Source organism: Bos grunniens, chromosome 12 (genome assembly GCF_055505025.1).
Source record: "Bos grunniens cultivar Pamir isolate PY7600 chromosome 12, Bosgru_T2T1.0, whole genome shotgun sequence".
Taxonomy (NCBI): Eukaryota; Metazoa; Chordata; class Mammalia; order Artiodactyla; family Bovidae; genus Bos; species Bos grunniens.
This window is the reverse complement of record NC_141176.1, coordinates 23,672,774-23,699,512: the sequence shown is the minus strand read 5'-3', so window position 1 is coordinate 23,699,512 and position 26,739 is coordinate 23,672,774. Positions and strand designations below refer to the sequence as shown.

At 42.3% G+C, this 26,739-nt stretch overlaps 1 protein-coding gene across 1 annotated transcript in view; it reads left to right on the top strand.

Moving 5' to 3' along the window:
- The first annotated feature begins 3,161 nt into the window (after positions 1-3,161).
- FREM2 (FRAS1 related extracellular matrix 2) overlaps positions 3,162-26,739 on the top strand; it is a 160,378-nt gene continuing 136,800 nt past the window's right edge. Inside the window, exons 1-2 of the mRNA XM_086328477.1 lie at positions 3,162-8,625; positions 13,430-13,519. Coding sequence (XP_086184603.1) covers positions 3,453-8,625; positions 13,430-13,519 — 5,263 coding nt within the window. The 5' untranslated portion in view covers positions 3,162-3,452. The remainder of the gene's footprint in view (positions 8,626-13,429; positions 13,520-26,739) is intronic.

Sequence of the window (26,739 nt, the reverse complement as noted above, 5' to 3'; positions counted from 1 at the left end):
TAGTAAGCTGTGGTTCTGAAACTATCAAAGAATAAAATTCTATTGAGAACTATTACAGATGTTTTACCTAAAACTTTAATCACTCGTCTGTAAGTACTTTTAAGATGCCTATCAGGCAATCTCTTCTAGTAGTCTCTTGAGCCAGTAGCGGAACATAAGAGAGGTGAAATAAACCGAGAAACCACTCTGAACAATCAAAATGTGACCACGTGTGTCTTTAGTGCATCTGACTTAAGAGCCCCAAACCTTCTATCCCATTTCTACCTGAATATCTTGCCTGCATCTTTTATTTTACAACACAAGAAGTTCTTGGGTGTTTAACCTTAGGTCAGAGATCCTTTGAGTTTTAACAATCAATAAACTTAGCTTTAAGTTGGTTTGAAGAGACATTCTGGTGTGTGTTCCATAGAGTAAATAAATTTAAAAATTTATTGTAAAGGATATTTTCCCCAGAATATATACAGCAGGTGTTCAAAAGCTTTAAAAGGCAAGAACTGAAGACTTAAGCTTGGTATTTTTAAAAAACTACATGTTTGTCAACTTATTTTATCTCTTAAGATTTGCAAGTGTTGGTCATAAAATATTTCTTTGCCAATTTAAGTATAGAAATATTTTAATACTGAGGTATTTATCCTAATGAGGGATCATTACTATCAATAATCTTTGCTTTCAGATGAGAATTTAGTATTTTACTATTTTGTCAATGATCATCAATGCAAAATACATTTAAGTAAATAAACGTATGTGTCACTTTCTATGTAATTAAAAAAACCCAAGTACCCAAGATATTTACCAAAAATAATTTCTAAGAGTCACTCTTTCACCTCAATCAAGGCAAGCTAAATTAAAAAGTCAAAAAAATTATAATTTACTGATTTCCTTAGGCTACTTGAAAATAAATGTGGACCTCTATTCTTCTTACCATGAAACAAAATATTGAACTCTGCCCTTCAGGCATACTGCCATACCTCAAATGCTGATCTTATCATTACTTGCAAGTCAAACAGAGTTGGACTTTAAAAGGAAGAAAGGAAAGCCCTCCAGACATTGGGAAGCACCAGGGGTCAGGCTGGTGGTCTCACTTCTCAGAACGAACCCACAGTCACGATGCCTGACATTTTTCAATTAAGATCCATAACCAGGATTTGAAATACAACACATAAAGAACCATATTCTGAAAATCATGTCCCTTTTCATTTGGCATCTTCCATTTCGTTTTGTGAACAGAACATCATAGAATTTTTCTTTTGAATTCTGTACATAATAATAAACAAGGATATTAAATTATAAAATAATAATACCAAAACAGATCAGAAATTGATGAAGAGTTGGGTGAGGATTTTCTCATGTTTAAAAGATTAGTCACATCCCTTCTGTGTTCCTGGATGTCCATTTTGTACTAAATTGTAAAATGCATGTATGAGTTGTACACAGGAGTTCAAAGTACAATAGGCTGAAACATATTAGGCTAACAAAATGTTATTTGTTTGGATAAGAGGCTCACTTAAACTCTCTCCCTCTCCACTCCCAGGCGCAGAGGCTGCCCAGTGGGCTTCCTGGAGCGACTCTGACATCACTCAACAATACTTATGTAGAAGTGGTGCTGGGTCCTGGAAAATAGCTCTCAATGCTGCAGGTAGGGATCAAAAACCTAAGCTGGAGGAGCTCCGGATAAAAGCACCAAACGGTTAAACGGATAAATGCTTCTCACCGAAATGTAACCCCATATGCATCTTAAAGGCTTCCCTGGTGGCTCAGGGGTAAAGAATCCACCTGCCAAACAGGAGACGCTGGTTTGATCTCTGGGTCAGAAAGATCCCCTGGAGAAGGAAATGGCAACCCACTCCAGTATTCTTGCCTGGAAAATTCCATGGGCAGAGGAGCCTGGTGGGGCTACAATCCATGGGGTCGCAAAGAGTCGGACACGACTTAGCGACTAAACAACAACGTATCTTACATCTTCAATTTGGACCAAAATGTAAAAGGACTTAACACTGTCTTACACTCCCTCCCCACCCCCACCCCCAAATCTAAAATACCCTTGAGCAGAAAAAGGGCAGAATGACCATTATTTCAATTTGATATTCCAATTATCCGATTTGTATTATTGGAGAGAAAAGAATGTGACTTAAAATAAAACATTTTGCTCAGGAAAAGCAAGACTGCTTAAAGAACAAATGTGAAAACGGTAGCGTCTTAATTGTGAGGGTTCAAGGAGGAGAGGAGCAATTAGAAAACCTTTCCGGACGGGAATCTCCGCACTTCTGAAACCTGACAAACACAAGGGGGCAGGCAAGGCTCGAGTCAGGCTTCAAAACCGGCTGCCTGAAGGGAGCTAACCTATTTTAGCTCGCCCTCCGGATATTTATCAGTTCTCTCGGCATGCCAAGAACTGTGATGCTGACAGGCGGGTTTAGTTCGTACTTGGTCTAATTACTGCGAAGGGAACAGGAACGTCTTTAATGACAGCTGCCCCAACAGCGGGCTTTGGAAGAGCCTGGGGCTACACTCCCCAGAACTTACTCTTTGGGGCGACCCTCGCGATTTCGATCTGACTGCATTTCTCACCCTTTCCAAAAGCCTCTTTCTCTTTTCGCTATGAAATTTGGTTGCAAACCGGGGACTTGTTGAAATCTCACCAGTCCCGAGAACTGCACCCGTCATAATTTACAAGGAGACAGCAGGGGGCGAGGGGAGGCTCCGTCTCCTCTGGTTTTGCTTTTAATTCCAGCTCTCCTTCTTATGCAAAGTTGCGCCCGCGTTTCTCCCTTTACTGCCCTGGGTTTTGATTCAAACTCCAGCCACGTTGCTTCTAACTTGCCTCTTGGGTTTGCAAATTGCAGAGAGAAATAAACATTCCTTGAACGGGTTCCCATTGGATTTGGGGAGTGGGAGGTAAACTGGGGGTTCTCGTGGATCGCAGGAGGCTGAAGTCCCAACCCTAGCAGCCCAGAAAGAAGGGAGCCCCCTCACTTTCAGGACAACCTGTTGCGCCTTCTATCTCCTCCCCTGCGCGCGGTTTCCCCGCCTCGGCCCCCAGGACCTGATTGGCAGGAGTCGCTACCCAACCCTGGTCTCGGGGCCTCCTCCCCGGACTCACGATTGGCCTCCTTGGAGGACTGGAGTAAGGGGGTGCGAGGGGTGGGATTTCCCTCAAAGCTCAGGGTCCCGGGACCTGGAAAGGAGGAGTGGAGGAGACTCAGTTCTCCGCGCGTCTGAGCCGCGAGCCGTGGAGCTAGGCCGGCCGAGATGGTGTAGCCTCCCAGCGCAGCTCCAGCCTGGACCGCGCCAGGCCACTTTCCCATCCTTCTGGTCCAGCCTCGGCTACAGCGAGACCCCGCGGGCGCCGTGCGGAGTTCCTGGCACTTTCCGGAGGACGCTCTCACCTCCTGCCCGGGACTGGGACTGAGTGCGCTCTCCAGGGGACCGGGCTGAGCCGTCACAACCGGACCATGCAAGTCACCGGGACCCCCGGGGTCACCGCGCGCACGCGCCCCGCAGGAAACCCCACCAAATCTCCACCGACGCCTCCGACGCCGTCCGGGCTGGTGCTGCTGCTTCTCCTGTCACTGGTAAGCCGCGTCCGGGCACAGCCACCTGACCCCGGCCGGGCCTTGCTGTCCCCGGATCTCGCGGGGGTTGCAGGGGTCCCCGCCGAAGAAGCCATAGTGCTGGCGAACCGCGGGCTCCGGGTGCCCTTCGGCCGTGAGGTCTGGCTGGATCCGTTGCAGGACCTAGTGCTGCAGGTGCAACCGGGGGATCGGTGCGCAGTGACCGTGCTAGACAATGACGCGCTGGCCCAGCGGCCCGGCCGCCTGAGTCCCAAGCGCTTCCCCTGCGACTTCGGCGCGGGAGAGGTGCGCTACTCGCACCTGGGCGCGCGCAGCCCGTCGCGGGATCGAGTCCGGCTGCAGCTGCGCTACGACGCGCCGGGTGGGGCGGCCGTGCTCCCCCTGGTGCTGGAGGTGGAGGTGGTCTTCACCCAGCTGGAGGTTGTGACGCGAAACCTGCCCTTGGTCGTGGAGGAGCTGCTGGGGACCAGCAATGCCCTGGACGCGCGGAGCCTGGAATTCGCCTACCAGCCTGAGACCCAGGAGTGTCGCGTGGGCATCCTGCCTGGTTTGGGCGCGCTGCCTCGCTACGGGGAACTCCTTCACTACCCGCAGGTCCCGGGCTCGGCCAGCGAGGGGGACAGCCAGGAGCCCCTCCTGGTGGACTGCACAGCATTCCAGGAACTGGGCGTGCGCTACCGCCACACCGCCCCAAGTCGTTCTCCGAACAGGGACTGGGTGCCCATGGTAGTGGAGCTGCGATCGCGAGGGTCTCCTGTGGGCAGCCCGGCTTTGAAACGCGAGCACTTCCAAGTGCTGGTGAGAATCCGAGGAGGGGCTGAGAACACCGCCCCCAAGCCCAGCTTTGTGGCCATGATGATGATGGAGGTGGACCAGTTTGTCCTGACCGCCCTGACCCCAGACATGCTGGCAGCGGAGGATGCGGAGTGTGCCCCAGACTTGCTGATCTTCAATCTCACCTCTCCATTCCAGCCCGGCCAGGGCTTCCTGGTGAGCACTGACGACCGCAGTTTGCCCCTCTCCTCCTTCACTCAGAGGGATTTGCACCTCCTGAAAATTGCCTATCAGCCCCCCTCTGAAGACTCTGACCAGGAGCGTCTCTTTGAACTCGAGCTGGAAGTAGTGGACCCAGAAGGCGCTGCCTCTGATCCTTTTTCCTTCATGGTAGTGGTGAAGCCCATGAACACACTGGCTCCAGTGGTCACCCGGAACACTGGTCTCATTCTCTACGAGGGCCAGTCTCGGCCCCTCACTGGCCCTGCAGGCAGTGGACCACAAAATTTGGTCATCAGTGATGAAGACGACTTAGAGGCCGTACAGCTGGAGGTGGTGGCCGGGCTCCGGCACGGTCACCTCGTCCTTCTGGGTGCCTCCAATGGCAACTCTGCCCCTAAGACCTTTACTGTAGCTGAGCTAGCAGCTGGCCGAGTGGTCTACCATCACGATGACAAAGATGGCTCACTAAGTGACAACCTCGTGCTCCGAATGGTGGACGGAGGACGCAGGCACCAGGTGCAGTTTCTGTTCCCCATCACCTTAGTGCCTGTGGATGACCAGCCACCAGTCCTCAATGCCAACACAGGGCTGACGCTGGCAGAGGGTGAAACCGTGCCCATCCTGCCCCAAGCTCTGAGTGCAACTGACATGGACTCAGAGGACTCTTTGCTGCTTTTTGTGCTCGAGTCACCTTCCTCCACAGCAGGGCATCTGCTTCTCCGCCAGACCCATCCTCCCCAAGGGGAGGAGATGCTCCTTGGGAGCCCTTGGAGAAAACAGGGAATATTCTATGAGAAAACAGTGACACAGTGGCGGCAGCGAGACATAACAGAGGGGAGACTTTTCTACAGGCACTCTGGGCCCCACAGTCCTGGGCCAGTGATTGACCAGTTCACATTTCGTGTCCAGGATAACCATGACCCCCCTAATAAGTCTGGGCTACAGAGGTTCATGATACGCATTCATCCTGTGGACCGCCTCCCTCCCGAGCTGGGCAGCGGCTGTCCCCTTCGGATGGTGGTACAGGAATCCCAGCTCACACCACTAAGGAAGAAGTGGCTACGCTACACGGACCTGGACACGGATGACCGAGAACTCCGTTACACGGTGACCCAGCCCCCAATGGACACAGATGAAAACCACTCACCAGCCCCGTTGGGCACCTTGGTCCTGACCGATGATCCTTCGGTGGTTGTGGCCCATTTTACACAAGCGCAGGTCAACCACCATAAAATTGCTTACAGGCCTCCAGATCAGGAGCTGGGAGTGGCTGCCCGAGTGGCCCAGTTTCAATTCCAGGTGGAGGACCGAGCTGGGAACGTGGCTCCAGGCACCTTCACCTTTTACTTGCAGCCAGTGGACAACCAGCCACCCGAAATCCTCAACACTGGCTTCACCGTTCAGGAGAAGGGCCATCACATCCTGAGTGAGACTGAGTTGGGTGTGAATGATGTGGACACTGATGTGGCCCACATCACCTTCACTCTCATACAGGTGCCCAAACATGGCCACATGAAGCTGTCTGGACAGGTCTTGCATGTCGGTGGGATTTTCCACTTGGAGGACATAAAACAGGGTCGGATTTCCTATGCCCATAATGGGGCTGAGTCTCTGACCGATAGCTGTTCCTTGGAGGTCAGTGACAGACACCACGTGGTACCCATCACTCTCAGAGTGAATGTCCGGCCAATGGACGGTGAGCTGCCCATGCTGAGCCTTCCTGCAGGCACTCTGGGGTCCTATCTAGACGTTTTAGAAAATGGGGCTACTGAAATCACGGCCAATGTTATCAGGGGGACCAATGGGGACGCTGATGATTTGATGTTGACTTTCCTCTTGGAAGATCCACCCCTATATGGAGAAATCCTGGTCAATGGAGTTCCAGCAGAGCAGTTTACCCAAAGAGACATCTTGGAGGGCTCCGTCGTCTACGCTCACACAAGCGGGGAGATAGGTCTCTTGCCCAAAGAAGACTCTTTCAACCTGAGTCTGTCGGATATGTCTCAAGAATGGAGAATAGGTGGTAACACTATCCAAGGAGTGACCGTGTGGGTGACCATCCTCCCTGTTGACAGCCAGGCCCCAGAAATCTCTGTAGGTGAGCAGTTTATTGTTCTGGAAGGCGATAAAAGTGCTATAACCTCAATGCACATAAGTGCTGAAGACATGGATTCTCTCAATGATGACATCTTGTGCACCATCGTCATTCAGCCCACCTCGGGTTACGTGGAGAACATCTCTCCAGCCCCTGGCTCTGAAAAATCGAGAGCAGGAATTGCTGTAAGTGCTTTCACTCTGAAAGATCTCAGGCAAGGTCATATAAACTACGTCCAGAGTGTCCATAAAGGAGTAGAACCGGTGGAAGACAGATTTATATTTCGCTGTTCTGATGGCATTAACTTTTCAGAGAGACATTTTTTCCCCATTGTAATCATTCCCACCAACGATGAACAGCCAGAAATATTCATCAGGGAATTTTTGGTGATGGAAGGCATGAGTTTGGTGGTTGATACACCCATCCTCAATGCCGCTGATGCTGATGTTCCCCCGGATGACTTAACTTTCACTATCACCAAGTTTCCCACCCACGGTCACATCATGAACCAGCTGATAAATGGCACCGTTTTGGTGGAAAGCTTCACCTTGGACCAGATCATAGAGAGTTCCAGCATCATTTATGAGCACGATGACTCTGAGACTCAGGAAGACAGTTTCGTGATTCAACTCACAGATGGTAAGCACTCTGTGGAAAAGATGGTCCTCATCATGGTTATTCCTGTTGATGACGAGACCCCTAGGATGGCCATCAATAATGGACTGGAAATAGAAATTGGGGAAACCAAAATTATCAACAACAGAATATTAATGGCAACTGATTTAGATTCTGAAGACAAATTCTTGGTTTACATTATTCGTTATGGGCCAGGACATGGCTTATTACAGAGACAAACACCTACAGGTGTCTTTGAAAATATCACATTGGGCATGAATTTTACCCAGGATGAAGTAGACAGCAATTTGATTCAGTATGTCCATTTTGGGCAAGAGGGCATTCGGGATCTAATTAAATTTGACGTGACTGATGGAATCAATGCCCTCATAGATCGCTACTTTTATGTGTCTATTGGAAGCCCTGACATTGTCTTCCCTGATGTGATAAGTAAAGGAGTGTCCTTGAAAGAAGGTGGTAAGGTCACCCTCACAACAGATCTACTGAGCACTAGTGACTTGAACAGTCCTGATGAAAACTTAGTTTTTACCATCACCAGGGCTCCCATGAGAGGCCACTTAGAAAGCACAGACCAGCCTCGAGTGTCTATCACATCTTTCACTCAGCTCCAACTGGCTGGCAATAAAATCTACTATATCCACACAGCTGATGACGAGGTAAAGATGGACAGTTTTGAGTTTCAGGTCACTGATGGACGTAACCCTGTCTTCCGGACATTCCGTATCTCCATCAGCGATGTGGACAACAAAAAGCCAGTGGTCACCATCCATAACCTGGTTGTCAGCGAAGGTGAAAAGAAGCTGATTACTCCCTTTGAACTCACTGTGGAAGACAGGGATACTCCAGACAAACTCTTGAAATTCACTGTCACCCAAGTGCCTGTTCATGGTCAACTCCTATTCAACAATACCAGACCCGCCATGATTTTTACCAAGCAGGACTTGAATGAAAACTTAATCAGCTACAGACATGACGGTACCGAGTCAAGTGAAGACAGCTTCTCCTTCACAGTGACTGATGGTTCCCATACAGATTTCTATGTTTTTCCTGATACAGTATTTGAAACAAGAAGACCCCAAGTAATGAAGATCCGGATCTTAGCTGTTGACAACAGAGTCCCCCAAATTGTCGTGAACAAAGGGGCCTCTACACTTCGCACTCTGGCCACAGGCCACTTGGGGTTCATGATCACAAGTAAAGTATTGAAAGCAGAGGACAGAGACAGCTTACACGTTTCTCTCCGGTTTATTGTGACGGAGGCCCCTCGACATGGATATCTCCTCAACCTGGGCCAGGGCAACCACAGTGTGACTGAGTTTACACAAGGTACGGTTCACTCTGCTTTCTTTATAATCAAAGGGCACTCCAAGTCTTACTTCTTGAGATACGGCTGTCATTGATAACTTTGTAAGTAGAGCATCAAATTAGAGGCCAGGGAGGACTTCCCTGGTGGTCTAGTGGTTAAGACTCCATGCTTGCAATGCAGGGGGTGTGGGTTTGATCCCTGGTCCAGGAACTAAGATCCCACGTGCCACATAGTGCTGCCAAAAAATAATTAAATTAAAAAATAGAGTCCAAGGAAAGAGAAGGAAAGGGAAATAAAGGAAAGGCGAAAATACAGGGACTCTGTTTCGTCAGAGAACAGCTCCCTTCTTGCCACATGTCCCACTGTAGTGACCTTCATTAGTAGGAGTATTGTATTTTGAAAATATAAGCTAAGATGCCAAAGAAAGAGCTGAACTTTGGTGAATTAAATTTGAAACAGGCTTTTCAACTCTGTTCCATCAGCCCCACTTTCCCTCTGAGCAACCTGTTTTGTATGCGGAAGACAGTTCATGAAGCATGTTAGCATCTTAGAGAAGGATGTGCTTTCTAAATTTTCTGAATCCACATTATTATTATTACCAGCCACCATTCAAATAGGGGCCTCCCAGGTGGCACGGTGGTAAAGAATCCTTCTGCCAATGCGGGAGACACAAGAGACACAGGTTCCATCCTTGGGTCAGGAAGATCCCTTGGAGTAGGATATGGCAACCCACTTTAGTACTCTTGCCTGGGAAATTCCACGGATAGAGGAGCCTGGCGAGTTATAGTCTGTGGAATTGCAGAGTCGGACATGACTGAGCAAATCAGTGTGTTACCATTCAAACAGACCCTTCCAATTTGTATTAATTTGATTGCTGTTTGGAGGGTTGTTCTAAGACTATTATTGTTGTTAACAACCTTGTAATGAAAATAGAAAGATGCATTTATATTTACTTTGTAGATTTTAGAATTCTTATAAGATTTTATGAGACTAACACCTGTCCAAAGATATAACGGGTAAACACATATCTACATTTAGAATGATTATGTCAGTACAAGTAGCACTAGTGGTTAAAGAGCCTGCCTGCTTATGCAGGAGACCTAAGAGACACGGGTTTGATCCCTGGGTTGGGAAGACCCCTGGAGGAGGGCATGGCGACTCACTCCAGTATTCTTGCCTGGAGAACATAACGGACAGAGGAGTCTGGGGTCACGAAGAGTCAGACACGACTGAAGTGACTTAGCACAAGCAAGAAGACAGGAAGCCCATCACCAAAATATATATCCAGTTCATTGTTAAGAGCCTAAAGATATTTTAACAAAATTCATAGTAGGAGGAAATTATTTTCTCATTTCAGACCTCCTCTCTGCCCTGTGTCAAACACAGTAACAAACTGCATCGCCTCAAGCATCTGCATTCTCGGAGATGAATGCATTTTTGTAACCTCAATTTTCTTTGTGTGTCCACAGAGTCTGAGACAGGAAGGGCAGGTGACCTGTGCAGAGTTAACTCAGTGACTAAAAGGAGAAGCCCATTCAATCTGCTGGCTTGGGAGTTAGACCTCTGTTTTCTAGAATGTGCAACTTTCATTACAAAGAGCTTTGGGTTGCTTTCATGAAAATCTCACCCTTGTCAGAATGGAAACCAGATCTCTCCTGTGTGAGCTCTGTGGGTTCGAGATGGAGTTAAACCCCAGGGCTTCCCAAGGGGGAGTGTTATTGTTCTGTAACAGTGTTAGACTCTTAGATAACAAATGCTTTAATAAACATGGATGTCGCAGAGTGTAAAGTAAACTGCTTCTCTGTTTTAGATTCTGGCAAATAGCCCTACCCTTCAACCTCCTGATTCTTGGCTGAAAGCCTGAATATATATCCCAGGGCCTGCAGGGACAGGAAAACTGGGTGCCAAGTGTCATGCCAGACCAGCAGGAAACTTGTGTGTGAAGGCTTTCTGAGGATAGAGATGCATGCACTCTTGCACTGGTTTCTTTTCTTGGAAAGGAAAGAGGATGCAAGGAATAGTGAAAGGATATTCTTCAGAGAATCGAAAATGTTACTTCAAACGAATCCTGTGATCAGAAAAAAGAATCTGATTTTAGTGATTAAAAAAAAAAGAATTTCTGAATGAAAATAGGGCAAGGATATTTAATTTAAATTCCATGGGCCAAGTGCAACAGCTCAAAATATTGGAATATTATTTCCTGAATACTGAGCCATTAAATCATTCTATTTCAGTACAGACCATTGCTCTGTCACTGACTTGGAATCACCGTGATTGCTTTTTATAGTCATTTGTAAATATAGAGTAGCTGTGAGTTTATTATAAAAAGTGAATATAAGTTTTTAAGATTACATTTTAAGAGAAAGCATCATGTTCCAATGAGAATGCGAATTTGAACATAGGAAAATTGTTTTTATTTAATTACACAGGACTCATTTCAACAAGTTGAGGCTGGTGTTTGATTCAGAGGAGTTTAATGGAAATTAGATGAGTGAGTAAAAACGGAGAAAGCTCCGTTATAGTGGTTACCATGGCTGCTCTTGCAGTAGAGGAAGTAATGTTGTTGTTGTTCAGTCGCTCAGTCGTGTCCTACTCTTTGCGACCCCATGAACTACAGCACACCAGGCTCCTCTGTCCTCCACTATCTCCCAGAGTTTGCTCAAATTCATGTCTATTGAGTCGGTGATGCTATCTAACCATTTCATCCTCTGCCAGAGGAAGTGGAAGCAGTGTCTGAAGTGACAACTGTGCTGTCTTTTTCTTCGTTTTTTCATGAAGGGACAAGCTGAACAATATTTTGATGGATTTTCAATACACTAAATTAAGTCAGCTTAGCATATATGGCTTGGGAAGGTTATTGCCAAATAGATTGACTAAATGGTCCCTAAGACGAAAAAAAAAAAAACTTATTAACTTTCACTATTAGGAAAAGTAACCAAGGTAGAATTAGACAAATTAGGGAATTTTTTTTGTTCTTTTCAAACTTCATGTTTTGTCGAGGTATGCTTCTTTGCTCTGTCCACCTCAGGTCTCAAGTACCAGGATTTTCTTCTCTATGACAAATACATAGTAATATCTTATGGGGGATAATTTATTACTTTCAGAAATTTCCCTAAAGGTAACTAGGGTGTGGTTACCAGGAATGTCAATTAATTTAGAATTAAAAAAAAACATGAAATGATTGTGTAGATAAACTGAAATAAATCTGATGCAAGTTTAAGAGCAAGAAGAAAATCTAGTTAATTATCCTAAGTTTACTTAAAAAAGTATTTTGGCTATCAGGTTTTTATCTTTTTAATACTTCTGTACCTTAAGAGGCAAGTGTTTATATATATATAAACATAATATATGCTCAGGCACTCAGTCGTGTCTGACTCTTTGTGACCCCATGGACAGTAGCCCACCAGGCTCCTCTGTCCATGGATTTCCCAGGCAAGAATACTGGAGTGGGTTGCCATTTCCTTCTCCAGGGGATCTTCCCCACCCAGGGATTGAACCTAAGTCTCCTGCATTGCAGGTGGATTCTTTACCAACTGAGCCACCAAAGAAGCCTTATATACAATATAAACACATTTTATATAGAGAGAAGTGTATATATATACACATATATAAATACGTATATATAAAAGTATATACTCATATAAAGAGGCACCTGTAGAATAACTGTTATAATCAAAGTCTTTACTTGAGATTTTGAACAGTGCATTATTAAGAAAATTATAAAATGAGTTTTTGTTTGTTTCATCTAATCAATAGTTTAGGTCTAACTTGGAGGGAAAATCTAACTCTTGTGTATCTTATAACTGAATTCATGTTCTCATTAGTTTAAAAAAGAAAACTTCTGAAAAATCACCCTTGAAGTGGTAATTTGTTTTAATGAAACTGTCTCCCAAGTACTATAGTTTTTGTGTAGAAAACATTAATACAAGGACTGGGTGTTTTTTTCTTTTTCTTATAGTACAGCCTTTAGATTTTCTTACAGAATTAAAGATCGAATGGGAACACTGGACCAAGCTCTTTCCACGTGACCAGATGGTGTTGTCTTTCTGCTAAGCACCTAAGAAGAGTGGCATTGTTTCAGAGACAAACACACAATGGATGAATAAATTTTAAAATTGCGTATTAGTCAATACTGAAAACAAACCATACCAGTGAACTTGATAGCTAGAATAGAAAATAGCAGGAAAAAACACTTCTGAGGCAGAATAATTTTTCACTCTGAATAAAGGTTTCAGCTTTTACTAGATGTTTTCTGAGTTCTCTTTGGTACTGGGTCATGATAGTAACTTCAATCTGTGGGATTTTTTTTTTTAATTTTCATTTTTTTTCTCTCAAAAATTTGGAGAGCTTAAAAACAGCCTGCTGTAACACAAGAGAAAAGAAAAATTAGCCTAAAGGGAAAGCAGAGGAACCTCTGTCCTCTCAGGGCCAGGGAGGCAAAGGGTGTGATTTCTGTAGTGCCAGGAAATCTGCCATGCCTCAAAATATCTCCCTTTCCACCTGTCATGGAGTCTGACATTCCGTATTTAGATAGTCACTCCTTTGGTGCACGAACATGCAAATACCACTGGGAGGGGCAACACCTTGCTATTATTATAGCCTAACTCTTACACTCTATTTATCTGTGTAAGGGATCAGATTTCCAAGGGACAGCTGAAATCAAGGGGGCTTGGAGATAGGAGAAATAAGATAGCTTCTATTCCCTTAGGAGAAGAGGACCTAAACGTGGTTCAGAAGAGTAACAGCCAATAGGACTTACGATACATAATGAGTCACTGGTTTTGCCCTAGTAATTAATCATCTTGTTATTTGGTTGTTTTCTAGCTGACATTGATGATATGAAAATATGCTATGTCTTAAGAGAAGGGGCTAATGCCGTAAGTGACATATTCCAGTTTACAGTTGAAGATGGGGGTAAGTATTCACTCTCCTGTTAGTGTAAACAAGGAGAGTGGCTTTTATTCATTGCTCTTTGACAACCTTCATACAAGGAATCTGTATCAAGTATCAGTTTAGGCTCACCTAAATTTATATGGAGTGAATTTGGTATTTTCTCTAGAAAATCTTGCATTCTCAATCTGACACAGTCCTACTCTGCAATGATTGTGAATACATGTTCTAGTTATATTATTTTTGTCTTGTGATTTATAGAGCACTAAAGAGAAAGATCTATATAAATAGGATCCTCATGTCCAATTGTTCAGATTTTGCTCTGCATAAAGCTTCCTACTGGAGGCAACAGGAAGATGTTGAACCAGCCAGCCCCACTTGCAAAGCATGTCCTATCTAGCTGTGTTTGCCCAAAGTGGGTGCCTATTTCTAATTTGCTTGGGTGCTGTGTGGACTAAGGCTGGTGGATGATACATAGCATTCACCAAGAGATCAATGTTAAGTAAATGTATGTTTCATCTCATCAAGTTCAGTATGTCTAATGATTGTCTTAGTTTGGGAAGTTTAGTGACTTAGTCTAGCTAAACTTTTCCTTAGTGGAGTCTGAATACTGCAGAGAATAGACTATGATCTGAGATCTAAGTCACCTCAGTAATTTTTTTGTCATCACTCCCTCAGTGCCCTGACAGCCACTCACATTGTTCAGTTCTCTTCCTCACCCTAGGAGGAAAACTGGCCGCTTCTAGATTGATCATAAAGATGTTTGTGTTCTCGTTTGCTCTCAGAAGAAGCAAAAGAACCTCAGAAAGAATATGTGAATAGGACACAGGAAATGGGGGGACATGTGTGCAAGGGAAGAGAGAGAGAGAAATAATTCCAGTTCAGTCATCTGTTTCTTTATGACACTTTACAAAAATGCACACTGTTCTGTCATCTATCTCAAAAAGATTCCGTGCTCACCCTTCCTATTTTTTGAAGTATTATATAGCGCTTGTTTAAAATATCATTGGATGTAACAGGATTGCAAGCTCTGAAAAATGACATCTGCTGAGTGTGTGCCAGAGAGGCAAAAAAAAAAAGTGTCAATTTGGGTTCAACTAAATTTAGTTAAGTTTAATAACTTTATTTTTTAGCAACCAAATTATACTTTACTATTCGACATATTGATAAGTGAATCTTAGTAGGAAACCAAGTTCTGAGAAGGAAATCAACTTATAGAAAACTAATCTGCTTGTTGAATTTTGCTGCTCAAATGGGAAGTTTCACTGTGAGTAAACTTTAGAATTAGACTCTGAAGTAATTCAAATTTGTATTTTATATACATATATTTGTGTGTGTGTATATATACACACACATATATTTATTGGCTTCCCAGGTGGCATAGTGGTAAAGAATCTGCCTGCTATGTAGGAGACACAGGAGATGTAAGAGATCCAGGTTTTATCCCTGGGTCAAGAAGATCTCCTGGGGGAGGAAATGACAACCCACTGCAGTATTCTTGCCTGGAGAATCCCACAGACAGAGGGGTGTAGGAGGCTACAGTCCATAGAGTCACAAAAAGTCAGACACGACTGAGCATCTGAGCACACACACACACACACACACATACACACACACACATATATATATATATGTCTTCCCTCATGCTCAGTTGGTAAAGAATCCGCCTGCAATGCAGGAGACTGGTTCAGTTTCCTGGGTCGGGAAGATCCACTGGAGAGGGGATATGCTACCCACTCCAGTATTCTTGGGCTTCCATTGTGACTCAGCTGGTAAAGAAGTGAAGAAAGTGAAGAGAAGTCGCTCAGTCGTGTCCGACTCTTTGTGACCCCATGGACTGTAGCCCACCAGGCTCCTCAGTCCATGGGATTTTCCAGGCATGAATACTGGAGTGGGCTGCCATTTCCTTCTCCAGGAGATCTTCCCGACCCAGGGATCGAACCCAGGTTTCCCGCATTGTAGGCAGACGCTTTACCGTCCAAGCTACCAGGGAAGCCTGCAATGTGGGAGACCTGGGTTCGATCCCTGGGTTGGGAAGATGCCCTGGAGAAGGGAAAGGCTACCCACTCCAGTATTCTGGCCTAGAGAATTCCATGGACTGTATAGTCCATGGGGTTGCAAAGAGTCAGATATGACAGAGAAACTTTCACTTTTCATATATATATATATATATATAAATAATATAAACTTAAGGACTAAATTGTTGGCTCAAAGCACCATGTATATATCTCAGAATGACTGAATAAACCTCAATAACAAAAGTATCATTTTCTTTAAAATTGCCAAAAAAGTTTGAAATCTGATGACTACAATTCTAAGACATCATAGCTTTTGCTTTTCTATGTATTTTACTTTTTCTTTCTTTTTATTCACATATATGCTCTGTTATTTTGCACATTTCTTTCCTTAGCTGGATGGACTTTTAGTATTTACTCTGAAATTTTGGTCTGTATTCAAATATTAGAAAACATTATGCTGTATCATATTTCAAAATATTAAGTGAGGAATGACTAGCTGAAGAGACTGGGTTTATTTTTGGATTTGCTGGAAAAATGGATGAGCCTCTAAAGACTGTGTTTATGGAAATAGGAACTAAATCATTTCGGGAGCTTTTTCAGAGCTAGAGTTTCATTAGAGAGCGAAAACTTCCAGAGATATTGTCCTTTACTCTTTTCTTCCTCACTGATAATGTGTTACTTATAGGGTTCAGGCAGATTCTGGCAACTTTTGGTGGAACAGAATTTATTTTTAATTTCCCCAATACGAGAAAACTTCTCTTTGACAGAATAATCATAGAGACCTGCAAGGTTAAAAACTGAAAAGTCACATATGTATTTCAAAATATTTTTAGTCTGATACTTATTTTTTGCATTGTCTATAACATATCCTAATATTTGAATGAGAAGTGCAATGCTATTTAAACTTACAGAGAATATTGAGTGAAATTCTTCTGTCTGGAAAGTGTGAGGTATTTTGACAAACAGAAGTAAAACAAAAAAATATTTTTGCAATATTTGTGAGAAAAAAAAATAATTGTCTTTCCTTTCTACAAAAATATTATACTAAGAATTTTAAATTTTTTCTGAACTAGCTATGTATCTTCTAGTTGTACAGCCAATAATTTCACCAAAATATACTCTAGAAAAGACCTATTTTATAGAGTGTAATAGAAACACATATTTTCAATATGGTCAAATGTAACAATGTAAATTTCATGAACTAGATGACATGTTTATGAAGACACATTTATGATATCATTTAACACTTCTCAAAGATATGTATGTCTCAGGAATTATGGCAGGTACTTGAATCTTATGAACAAGGATTAGCCTTGCTTCTCAGTTGGAAGGATCTAGGTCTTGGAACAACCAGATAACTTCCCCAAACACAACCATCCTTCCAGAAAGTAACAAGGGTATTTATCTTCCCATCCATTTGATGACAGACTTTTTAGACCAGAGGGTTTGGTTATTGAATTCAGCTGTTGTGACTTATTGTCAGTTATCAATATTTTATTAACTATCCTGGTGGCTCAGTAGTAAAGAATCTGCTTATCAGTGCAGGAGATGTGGGTTCAATTCTTGGGTTGAGAATATCCCCTGGAGAAGGAAATGGCAACCCACTCCAGTATTCTTGCTTGGGAAATCCCATGGACAGAGGAGCCTAGCAGGCTACAGTCCATGGGGTCACAAAGAGCTGGACACGACTTAGCTACTAAACAACAGCAATCAATACTTTATATAATTTTGTAAGCATGTCTATAAACCATTCTCATGAAATATATGAAATGCTTTTAGCATTTCACACTGGGAAGCAAGTCAAAGTCTCATGTCATAAAACCAAGAACTCTCTACCACCAATTCTCTCTTCAACCTACTAAATTCACTTTCTTCAAATCTACCATATTTATTTTAGGATAGCAACTGTCTAAATAAATTTACTAGAGCAAATAGAATCTTCAAATAATCTTAAAAATAAAATATAGCTTTTAATTTCAGGAATCAAGAATGGGAGAAGAGAGGGAGGAGAACAGAAAACTAAAATCTTCTGTTTCAGATTTATCACAAGAACCTGGCTAGCCACAGAATTTTTCTGTTAACATTTAGTAATGGACTGGGACCATCCCCTACTAATGGGTGGTGCTTAGGACAGAGTTTCTGCTTTTCAGTTTTTGGAGGGCTTGGGGGCAATTACCAAATGACCGGACCATAGAGTTATCTATTCAAAGAATAGATAATGTCAGAATTTTCACCTCAGGGAGTTCTACCCTGTTTGGAAGTAATGATTGTTGCTTAATATAGCAGGTATATATTATACACACACATATGTATTCATACCACATGCGCACATACTCAATATGTCATTATTCTTTCAATTAGATCTTTTATCAGAACTATCATTTATGCAATTTTGCCATCATAGCTCCCAGCATGGTAAAATATATATATGACAGATGAGGAAACTGAATCACAGATATAGGTAACTGACCTCTTGCAAGTTGCATAATGAGGCAGCTAGAGGCCAGTTTGAATCTCGGATTCTTTCCCCAAATAGTAACTTCAACACATTCAGGAGAGACTTAAGAGGGCAGAATGCTCAAATCCTCTGGTTTCTCCAGACTGAGTCTTGCATGTTCAATAGATGAGACTGAAGAGCTCAGTTTGGTTCAGTTCAGTGACTCAGTCATGTCCAACTCTTTGCAACCCCATGGACGGCAGCACATCAGGCTATCCTGTCCATCACCAACTCCTGGAGCTTGCTGAAACTCATGTCCATTGAGTCAGTGATGCCATCTAACCATCTCATCCTCTGTCATCCCCTTCTCCTCCCACCTTCAATCTTTCCTAGCATCAGGGTCTTTTCCAATGAGTCAGTTCTCATCAGGTGGCCAAAGTATTGGAGTTTCAGCTTCAGCATCAGTCCTTACAATGAGTATTCAGGACTAATTTCCTTTAGGATGGACAGGTTGGATCTCCTTGCTGTCCAAGCGTCTTCTCCAACAGCACAGTCAAAAGCATCAATTCTTCAGTGCTCAGCTTTCTTTATAGTCCAACTCTCATGTCCATACATGACTACTGGAAAAACCACAGCTTTGACTAGACAGACCTTTGTTGACAGAGTAATGTCTCCGCTTTTTAATATGCTGTCTAGGTTGGTCATAGTTTTCTTCCAAGGAACAAGTGTCTTTTAATTTCATGGCTGCAGTCACCATCTGCAGTGATTCTGGAGCCCCAAAAGATAAAGTCTCTCACTGTTTCCATTGTTTCCCCATCTATTTGCCATGAAATGATGGGACCAGATGCCATGATCTTCATTTTTTGAAAGTTGAGCTTTAAGTCAGCTTTTTCACTCTCCTCCTTTTACCTATGAGAAGATTGGATCTGCTGATAGGTACAAGTTCTTCATCCTTTGGAATATAGTCTTTTATTTTAGAATATCTTAAAGGTCACTGTATCCTAACATTTATAGTATTCTTTCCTGGTACCATACTGTAATTTTTCTAACTACATGTGGAGAAGAATGTATTCTTTCTAAAGTTAAACACAAATCAAATCAATCTTAAGATACCATTTTATACTAGTTTTATCAATTACAAAGAAACTTTTTAAAAAATCACCTCAGGGATTATGATGAAACAGTTACACTTCCAAACTATTTGTGAAGTTGAAAACTAAGAAAATGAAGTTGAAGAAACATCTCTGAGTTGTAGATGGAGTCAGGAAGGCTGTAAGACTCCACTTGAGACATAGCTTAACAGAGGTAAAGACTTGTAGGCACAGATATGTCACCATGTGAACAACAGCAATCTGGAAATTGCTCTAAATGCCAATAAAAATAAGAAGAGCTTTTTAGTAATGGTATCAACACCAGAAAACGGTATACAGCCCTGAAAATTTGTAATTATAAAGTCTGTCATAATGCTCATTTAGTAATGAAATATGTGTATTGGAATATTAATAAAGAACATGCAGCAATTCCCTGGTGATCCAGTGGTTAAGACTCTGCACTCTCATTGCTAAGGGCCCGCGTTCAATCCCTGGTGGGCTTCCTTGTTGCCTCAGATGGTAAAGAATCCACCTGGAATGCAGGAGACCCGAGTTTGATCCCTGGGTTGGGAAGATGCCCTGGAGAAGGAAATGTATTCTTGACTGAAGAGAAGAATCCCATGGACAGAGGAGCCCGGCAAGCTACAGTCCATGGGGTCACAAAGAGTCAGACATGACTGAGCAACTAACACTTTCACTGTTAGAGTACTAAAGTCCAGCAAACAGCATGGTGCAGCCAAAAAAAAAGAAATATTATATCAAAATAGGTCATCCATCCAGATTTTCTGGGGCCAAACAACACATGCATATGCATAGTTACAAGCTAAAAGGTCAGATTCTGGAGTTACGAAATGTGCTTCTGTCATCTGTGGCTTCTGCTGAGGAGATGTCTTACGTGAGTGTGCGTTACAATCACCTATGTGAGTGCATGCTTGCTCTTGTCTGACTCTTTGTACCCCCATGGACTGTAGCCCACCAGACCCCTCTGTCCATGGAATTTTCCAGGCGAGAATACTGGAGTGTGTTGCCATTTCCTCCTCTAGGGGATCTTCCCAGCTCGGGGATGGAAGCCTGTGTCTCCTGCATGGCAGGTGGATTCTTTACCACTGTACCACCTGGATTTAGCTAAACTGTCTTCCATGTCTTTTGTTTTTATTCTTTATGCCTTCTCAAGACTTCCCTGTAGCTCAAACGGTAAAGAATCTGCCTGCCATGCAGGAGACCAGGGTTCAATTCCTGGGTTGGGAAGTTCCTCTGGAGAAGGGAATGGCAATCCACTCCAATATCCTTGCCTGGAGAATTCCATGGACAGAGAAGCCTGGTAGGCTGCAGTCCCTGGGGTCACAAAGGGTCGGACACGACTGAGCGACTAACACACACACACACGCCTTCTCAAGGGTAACTCTGTATAATAATAATAATACAGACTTGGAAAATATATCCTCTTTTGATAATTGCCTCTTTGAATGAAATTCCAGATCTAGTACTCTGGAATTTTGTGGGAAGAAAAAAGCATGTATTCTTTTATTTTTCTTTTATTTTTTTATTGGAGTATAGTGGCTTTACAGTGTTGTATTAGTTTCTGCTGCACGGCAAAGTGAATCAGCCACGTTTTACCTATATCCTCTCTTCCTTGGGTTTCCTTCCCACTTAGGTCATCTCAGAGCATCGAGTAGAATTTCCCGTGCTACACAGTGGTTCCCATTAGTGATTTATTTTATACATAGTAGTTTTATGTGTCAATCCCAATGTCCCAATCCATCCCACCCCACCTTTCCCCCCTTGTTATCCAAGTTTGTTCTATATGTCTGTGCCTCTATTTCTGAGAAAAGCACACATTCTTTTCTCCCCTTTTAACAGAGCATTTCTTGCCTGATTTCTTCTCAGCATTTAACTCTGTAATTTTCCTATTCTCACATTCTGTGTATGTTAACATGGAAGCGCTCCTGTCCCTTTTTAGTTTTCTCTCCAATAAACTCCTGTAGCTCTTTATTATGTGAAACCCAGTCTCAGGTAACTGTTCAGGCATGCCCCACCCTCAGCCCTAATGACTGCTAATCACTCTTCAACTTTCAACTCAAATGTCATTCCCTCTCTAGGGCTGTTCCCAACGTGTTGATAACAAAATTTGTCATGCCTTTTGTGTGTGTGTGTGTGCTTCTGTCCCTGTCTTTATTTATAACAAAAATGTTGTATCCTGATTATTTGCTACTGTGAAGATCTTCATTAGTAGAGAAGAAACTTTTTCAAATCAAAAAGATGTCATTAATCTTTAACCACAGTGCCTACACTTGGGTGAACACAGAGTAAATATTTCACAAATATTAATATAAATGAATAGATAAATGGCAAAAAGAAGCTCTATTTTATATAAGGATCAATTAAATAGTATTCTATGAAAAGCTCCTATAAACAATTCCCCGGGGGACCTGTGCATTCTTTTGGAACATTCTCTTATCCTAGCATTAATTTAAATCCCTGTGGCACCAAAAAAGATTTTTAGTAAAGCTTTCACATTTTTAAACACATGGAACTAACTCCTATAAAAATGCCTTTGAAATCTTCAGTGAAATATACTTAAGACTGAAGAGATTCATAGTAAACACCAGTTTAGAGCTCATGTTACTCTTAAAGAATTCTTTTCAGAAAATAAAATAGTTGACGGTATACTATAAACAATTGTATCATATAATGCAATTTTAAAAATTTAAAGAGATAGACATTTTTTATAAATCATTGAAATATGTAAGTCAGAACCACTGCCTAAAGTGTTTTTAGTCACCCCAATTTTTTTGCCTCATGTGAGACAACTTTACGACAAGAAGAGAAGTAGAAAGTATATTAGCATAAAATATCCTCAACTCTTATTAAAAAGTCATTATGTACATTTTTTCTGTTTCTTGTTTCAAGTCTCAAAGTGTCAGCATCAGATTCATCAGATTCAAGATACTTTGCTTTTTCTGCGATCTCTCTTGATTAACAATGTTGTGATGGTTTCAGGTAACTGAAAGGGATTCAGTTATACATATACATACATCCATTCTTTTTCAAGTTCTTTTCCCCTTCGGTTATTACAGAATATTAAGCAAAGTTCCCTCTGCTATACAGTAGGTCCTTGTTGGTTGTCTGTTGTAAATATAGCAGTGTGTACATGTCAACCCCAAACTCTGACATAAATCAAAGTACTTTTTGATGGGCAGAAGAAAGAACTAGGATATGTGATCATCTGGCTAGTTATACTAAGTAGGAGGGGCTCTCCTTTTTCTCCATTATGAAAATTGGTTGGCCATTTCCTCATTTCAGCTCTCATATGACACGGGCACGCCGACTAAGTGAGTCTGTCTCCGGTTTCAGCCCTGAAACTGGGGTGTCAGACATAATATGTGTGTTGGCCATTGTAAAGCATCTGGTCCGTAGCCAGATGTGTGTTGCCACTGTCTTTGATTGTGCTTTGTGGTGCCTAGTTTTTCATCCGCCAAGATCCCTAATTCATATGCTATTGAAAGATATAAATAGCTTCTTGACATAGTTAAAAAAAAAGCTGCCAAGTCATTTCTGTATGTGAAATGTCAGTGGAGGGCGAGTCTTGCAGATTTTTAGTCCATACTTGACGATTGAATAGTCAAGACACAAGGAGACTGGACGCTTCTCATTCTGGCGAGAAGGAGCACAACTTTCTGCTGGAAGGTGACCAGTAACTTCACGGTTGAAGGCAAAGTCATTAATGATAATTAGCTTGAATTTAAAGCAAGGCTGGAAAAATATAGATAAGCACAGTAAGTCAGAAAACGAGGTCTGAGTACAAGCATTAAAAGATTATACAAATATTCAGCTGAGAGGGGAAAAAAGCAAGCATTCTTGGCAATAAAGTTAATTGCTAGTGACATGAGAACCAGAGGAAAGATACTAGTGTCTCAGGGAGTTATAATAAGAAAGTGAAGTAATGTCAGGCACTGATGCAAGTATTTTTTAATCTGTAAGAGAGCACAGATCCACTAGAAAACTGATCCTGGGAGGAGGTGTTGGTGACTATGGCATAATGTTTGTAAGCCTTTCTTTTTTCATTGAGCAGTTCAGAACAGTTCAAGTCATCAAGCTCTTTCAATGCCAGACCCCTGCCTTTAAAAGCAGGAATCAGGAATTCTCCTGCAGTCCAGTCATTAGGATGCCATGCTTCCATTGCAAGGGTACTGGTTCAATCCCTGGTCAGGGAACTAAGATTCCACAAGCCGCTAAAATCACATGGCCAAAAAGAAAAAAAAAATAAAAGTATGAATCTATAAAATATCTGTGCTGTATCCATGAAAGAAGTTGTACTTTTTAAATAGAAAAGTATAAACTACATTTTATTAATTATTCTTTAAGTTCATTCCAAAATTTTATGGATGTACCATTTTTATTAGCTTTAGTTCAGAGGAAGCTTTTTCTAAATCGTTAAATCTTCCCATGAATGTGAATCTGTATTAGATATATCATTTTTTTGTTGTTGTTTATAGCAGCTTTATTTTAACTGTCAGCAATTGGAAGCAACCAAGATAAGTATTAGACACATCTTTGAAGTTTAGCATGGTTCTATGTTACTCTCACAACAAATGATAATCACCTTTTAAAAACTAAGCAAATGTTTCATAAGTGATTAAAATACCACAGTTTCAAATCAAATATTTATTCATGGTATATATTACATAACTCAAAAATATTCCAGTCTGTCTCTTTAAGTTTGCTCTGGGCAGTCAGGAGAAATAGAATGTGGTGTTCAATGGTCTAGTACACAGTTGTAGCTAGTATAATTGCATATTTGTTAGAACCTGTAAGAATACAATGGGGTTTCCCTAGTGGCTCAGATGGTAAAGAATGTGCCTGCAATGCAGGAGACCCAGGTTCAATTGCTGGGTGGGGAAGAGCCCATGGAGAAGGAAATGGCTACCCACTCCAGTATTCTTGCCTTGAGAATTCCATGGACAGAGGAGCCTGGTGGGCTATGTCCATGGGGTTGCAAAGAGTCGGACATGACTTGAGCTAGTACTAGTGATAAAGAACCTACCAGCCAATGCAGGAGACATAAAGAGATGCGGGTTCCATTCCTGGGTCCGGAAGATCCCCTGGAGGAGGGTATGGCAACCCACTCCAGTAATCTTGCCTGGAGAATTCCTTGAACAGAGGAGCCTGGCAGGCTACAGCCCACAGGGTGGCACGGAGTCAGACACAAATAAAGTGACTTAGCACACACACACACACACACACTTAAGAATACAATAAAACCAGAATGCAATGAAAGAGTTTCTATGGTGAAAGTTACCGGGTGAAAATTATTTCCTTATTCATTTGTTTATTGAATTATTCAGCAAGTACTTTTGGAGCAGCCACTATGTTTCAGGTGTCTATTGGGATCTTGAAAAACAGTGACAGTCATGGCAATTATGATCTGATCTGAGGTTATGATAGGTATGGATAATAGAACAGTAGACAAGTACAACATGTATTCATTGTTTAAACTATTGCAGAGGTTGTCAGTAAATCCAAGATAAAGATGCACCTGTCAGGAAAGGCTTCAGAAAGGTGATGTTTAAGCTTAGACTTAGGATGAGATGAAGCTGTCACAGGAAGAAGGGAGGAAGAAATGTTCCAGATGGGAGGAAAAGCATGTGCAAAGGCCCTGAGCTTTGTGTGTTCAAGGGACCAGAAGAGCATCAACACACCTGGAGCTGAGGTAACAAATGAGAGAGTAGCACTAGGCAGTGGATGCCAGAGAGCTAGATGGGGGCCAGATGGTACAGAGCCTTACAAACCCAGGGTAGCAATTCAGATTTTGTTCTAAGGGATAGAGAAGCCCCCACATCTTTTTAAAACAAGGAAGTTCACAAGTTCTAATTTATGTTTTCAGATGATGGCTCTTGTAGCAGTAGAGAGTCAAGGGGGCATTTCAAGGAGGAAGAAGGGAGATCGATGTAGGGCTGATGCAGGAAGACAGATGTGACATGGAGAAGAGGATGGGCTTGCATAATTTCACACCTCAATCTACGGGACTTACTGATGAATTGGAAAAAAGAGAATGTGAGCATGATGCTGGGTTTCTTGGCCAGAGGAGAGTGGTGCTGCATTCACTGAGATGGGAAAGACTAGAGGGGCGTGGAAACGGTCTAAGGGGGAAATGAAGAGGTCACTTCGAACGTCTTAATTATAAGATGTCTTACTTCTTTGAAATGTGTACACAGGAAGGCCAGTCTCTTGACCCTGCGTATCTTCCTTTCCATCAGAGTGAGGGGAGTTGGAACTGGAATAAATAGAGGTTCTGCCTCCGACAAGAATTGGTGATATGACCCTGGGCCAGGAGACTGAGCCTTTCTCAGCCTCGGTTTCATTTGAAAAGTGGGACAATAATAGCACCTGGCTATTAGGGTTCTTTTGAAGATTTCAGTAAAATTATTCATGGAAATAGGATCATTCATGCAGTATAGTTTCTGTGGCATGGTAGCGACTGTGCAGGTAGCTACTACAGTGAGAGTCTCCAGAGCTTTTCCTTTTTCTTTTTCTTTTTTTTTCCCCTTGCTTTTATTTTCCCTCTCTCCCTTCCTTCTTCTGTCCTTTTCTTTCCTCCTTTCTCTTGGCTTTCTCACAGTAACTGTGTGTAAAGTTTAACTGTCTGTTTTTGGTGGAAAGATGGGATAGGAGGGATGAAAGTGGAAAGATAATTAACATTTGTTCAGTGCCCACTTTAAAGGCTAAGAATGCTTCCAAAGTTATTGGACCACTAGTAAGTAGCTAAGCTAAGATTTCCATTACTCTAATAATAATGAGTTTCCACTTTGGCCAAATCATGGAAATGCAAAGCACTGTACTTCTTGAGCTCACTGTACATGTTTTATTTCTCTTTTTTGGTGCTTGGAAGTGTACATTTTATAGACTTGAACATTACATATAGTAACTCACTTTTACCAAAACATAGTACTCCAAAACACCTCGATTTAGCAGTTGTGGGAGGTTCGAAGGATAGTTTTGATTGCAAGTCTAATACGCTGGGCTGCAACCAGCTGAAGATAGGGATAACATACCATGTTTGTCCAGGTCTTAGAATCAACTAAATATATTTAGTACAGAATGCTGTAGTCATGCAGCTGACAGACTTATAAAGAAGAAAACAGTTCAATAAATGCGTCTTTGAGAAAATTAGTAAATTTAAGTAATAAGGAAGCATATATTTTTAAATTCTTCATTGAGGTCATTGGAAAATAAGGGCTGTGGATATTTAATTTTTGTTCCTAACATGTTCCTTAAAAATTTGATATTGCTTATGCAAATGATTTGTAGTAGACAGATACTTCTTGATTCTGTGTAATAAAAATGTGAAATCTTATTTTCCTATGATATCACAAGAAAACTAGTTGCTTTTTAAAACTTTGTCCCTCTAATGTTCTTATAAATAGTGTTTGAGTTATTACTTTATAGATTTTATTTGGGCTACCCTTGTGGCTCAGCTGATACAGAATCTGCCTGCAATGTGGGAGACCTGGGTTGGGAAGATTCCCTGGAGAAGGGAAAGGCTACCCACTCCAGTATTCTGGCCTGGAGAATTCCATGGACCGTATAGTCCATGGGGTTACAAAGAGTCAGACACAACTGAGCAACTTTCGTACATTTTATTTAGCAGCCTCATTTATTTGTTTCTACCTTGTAAGTATTAAAGCAATGGATCTTTCT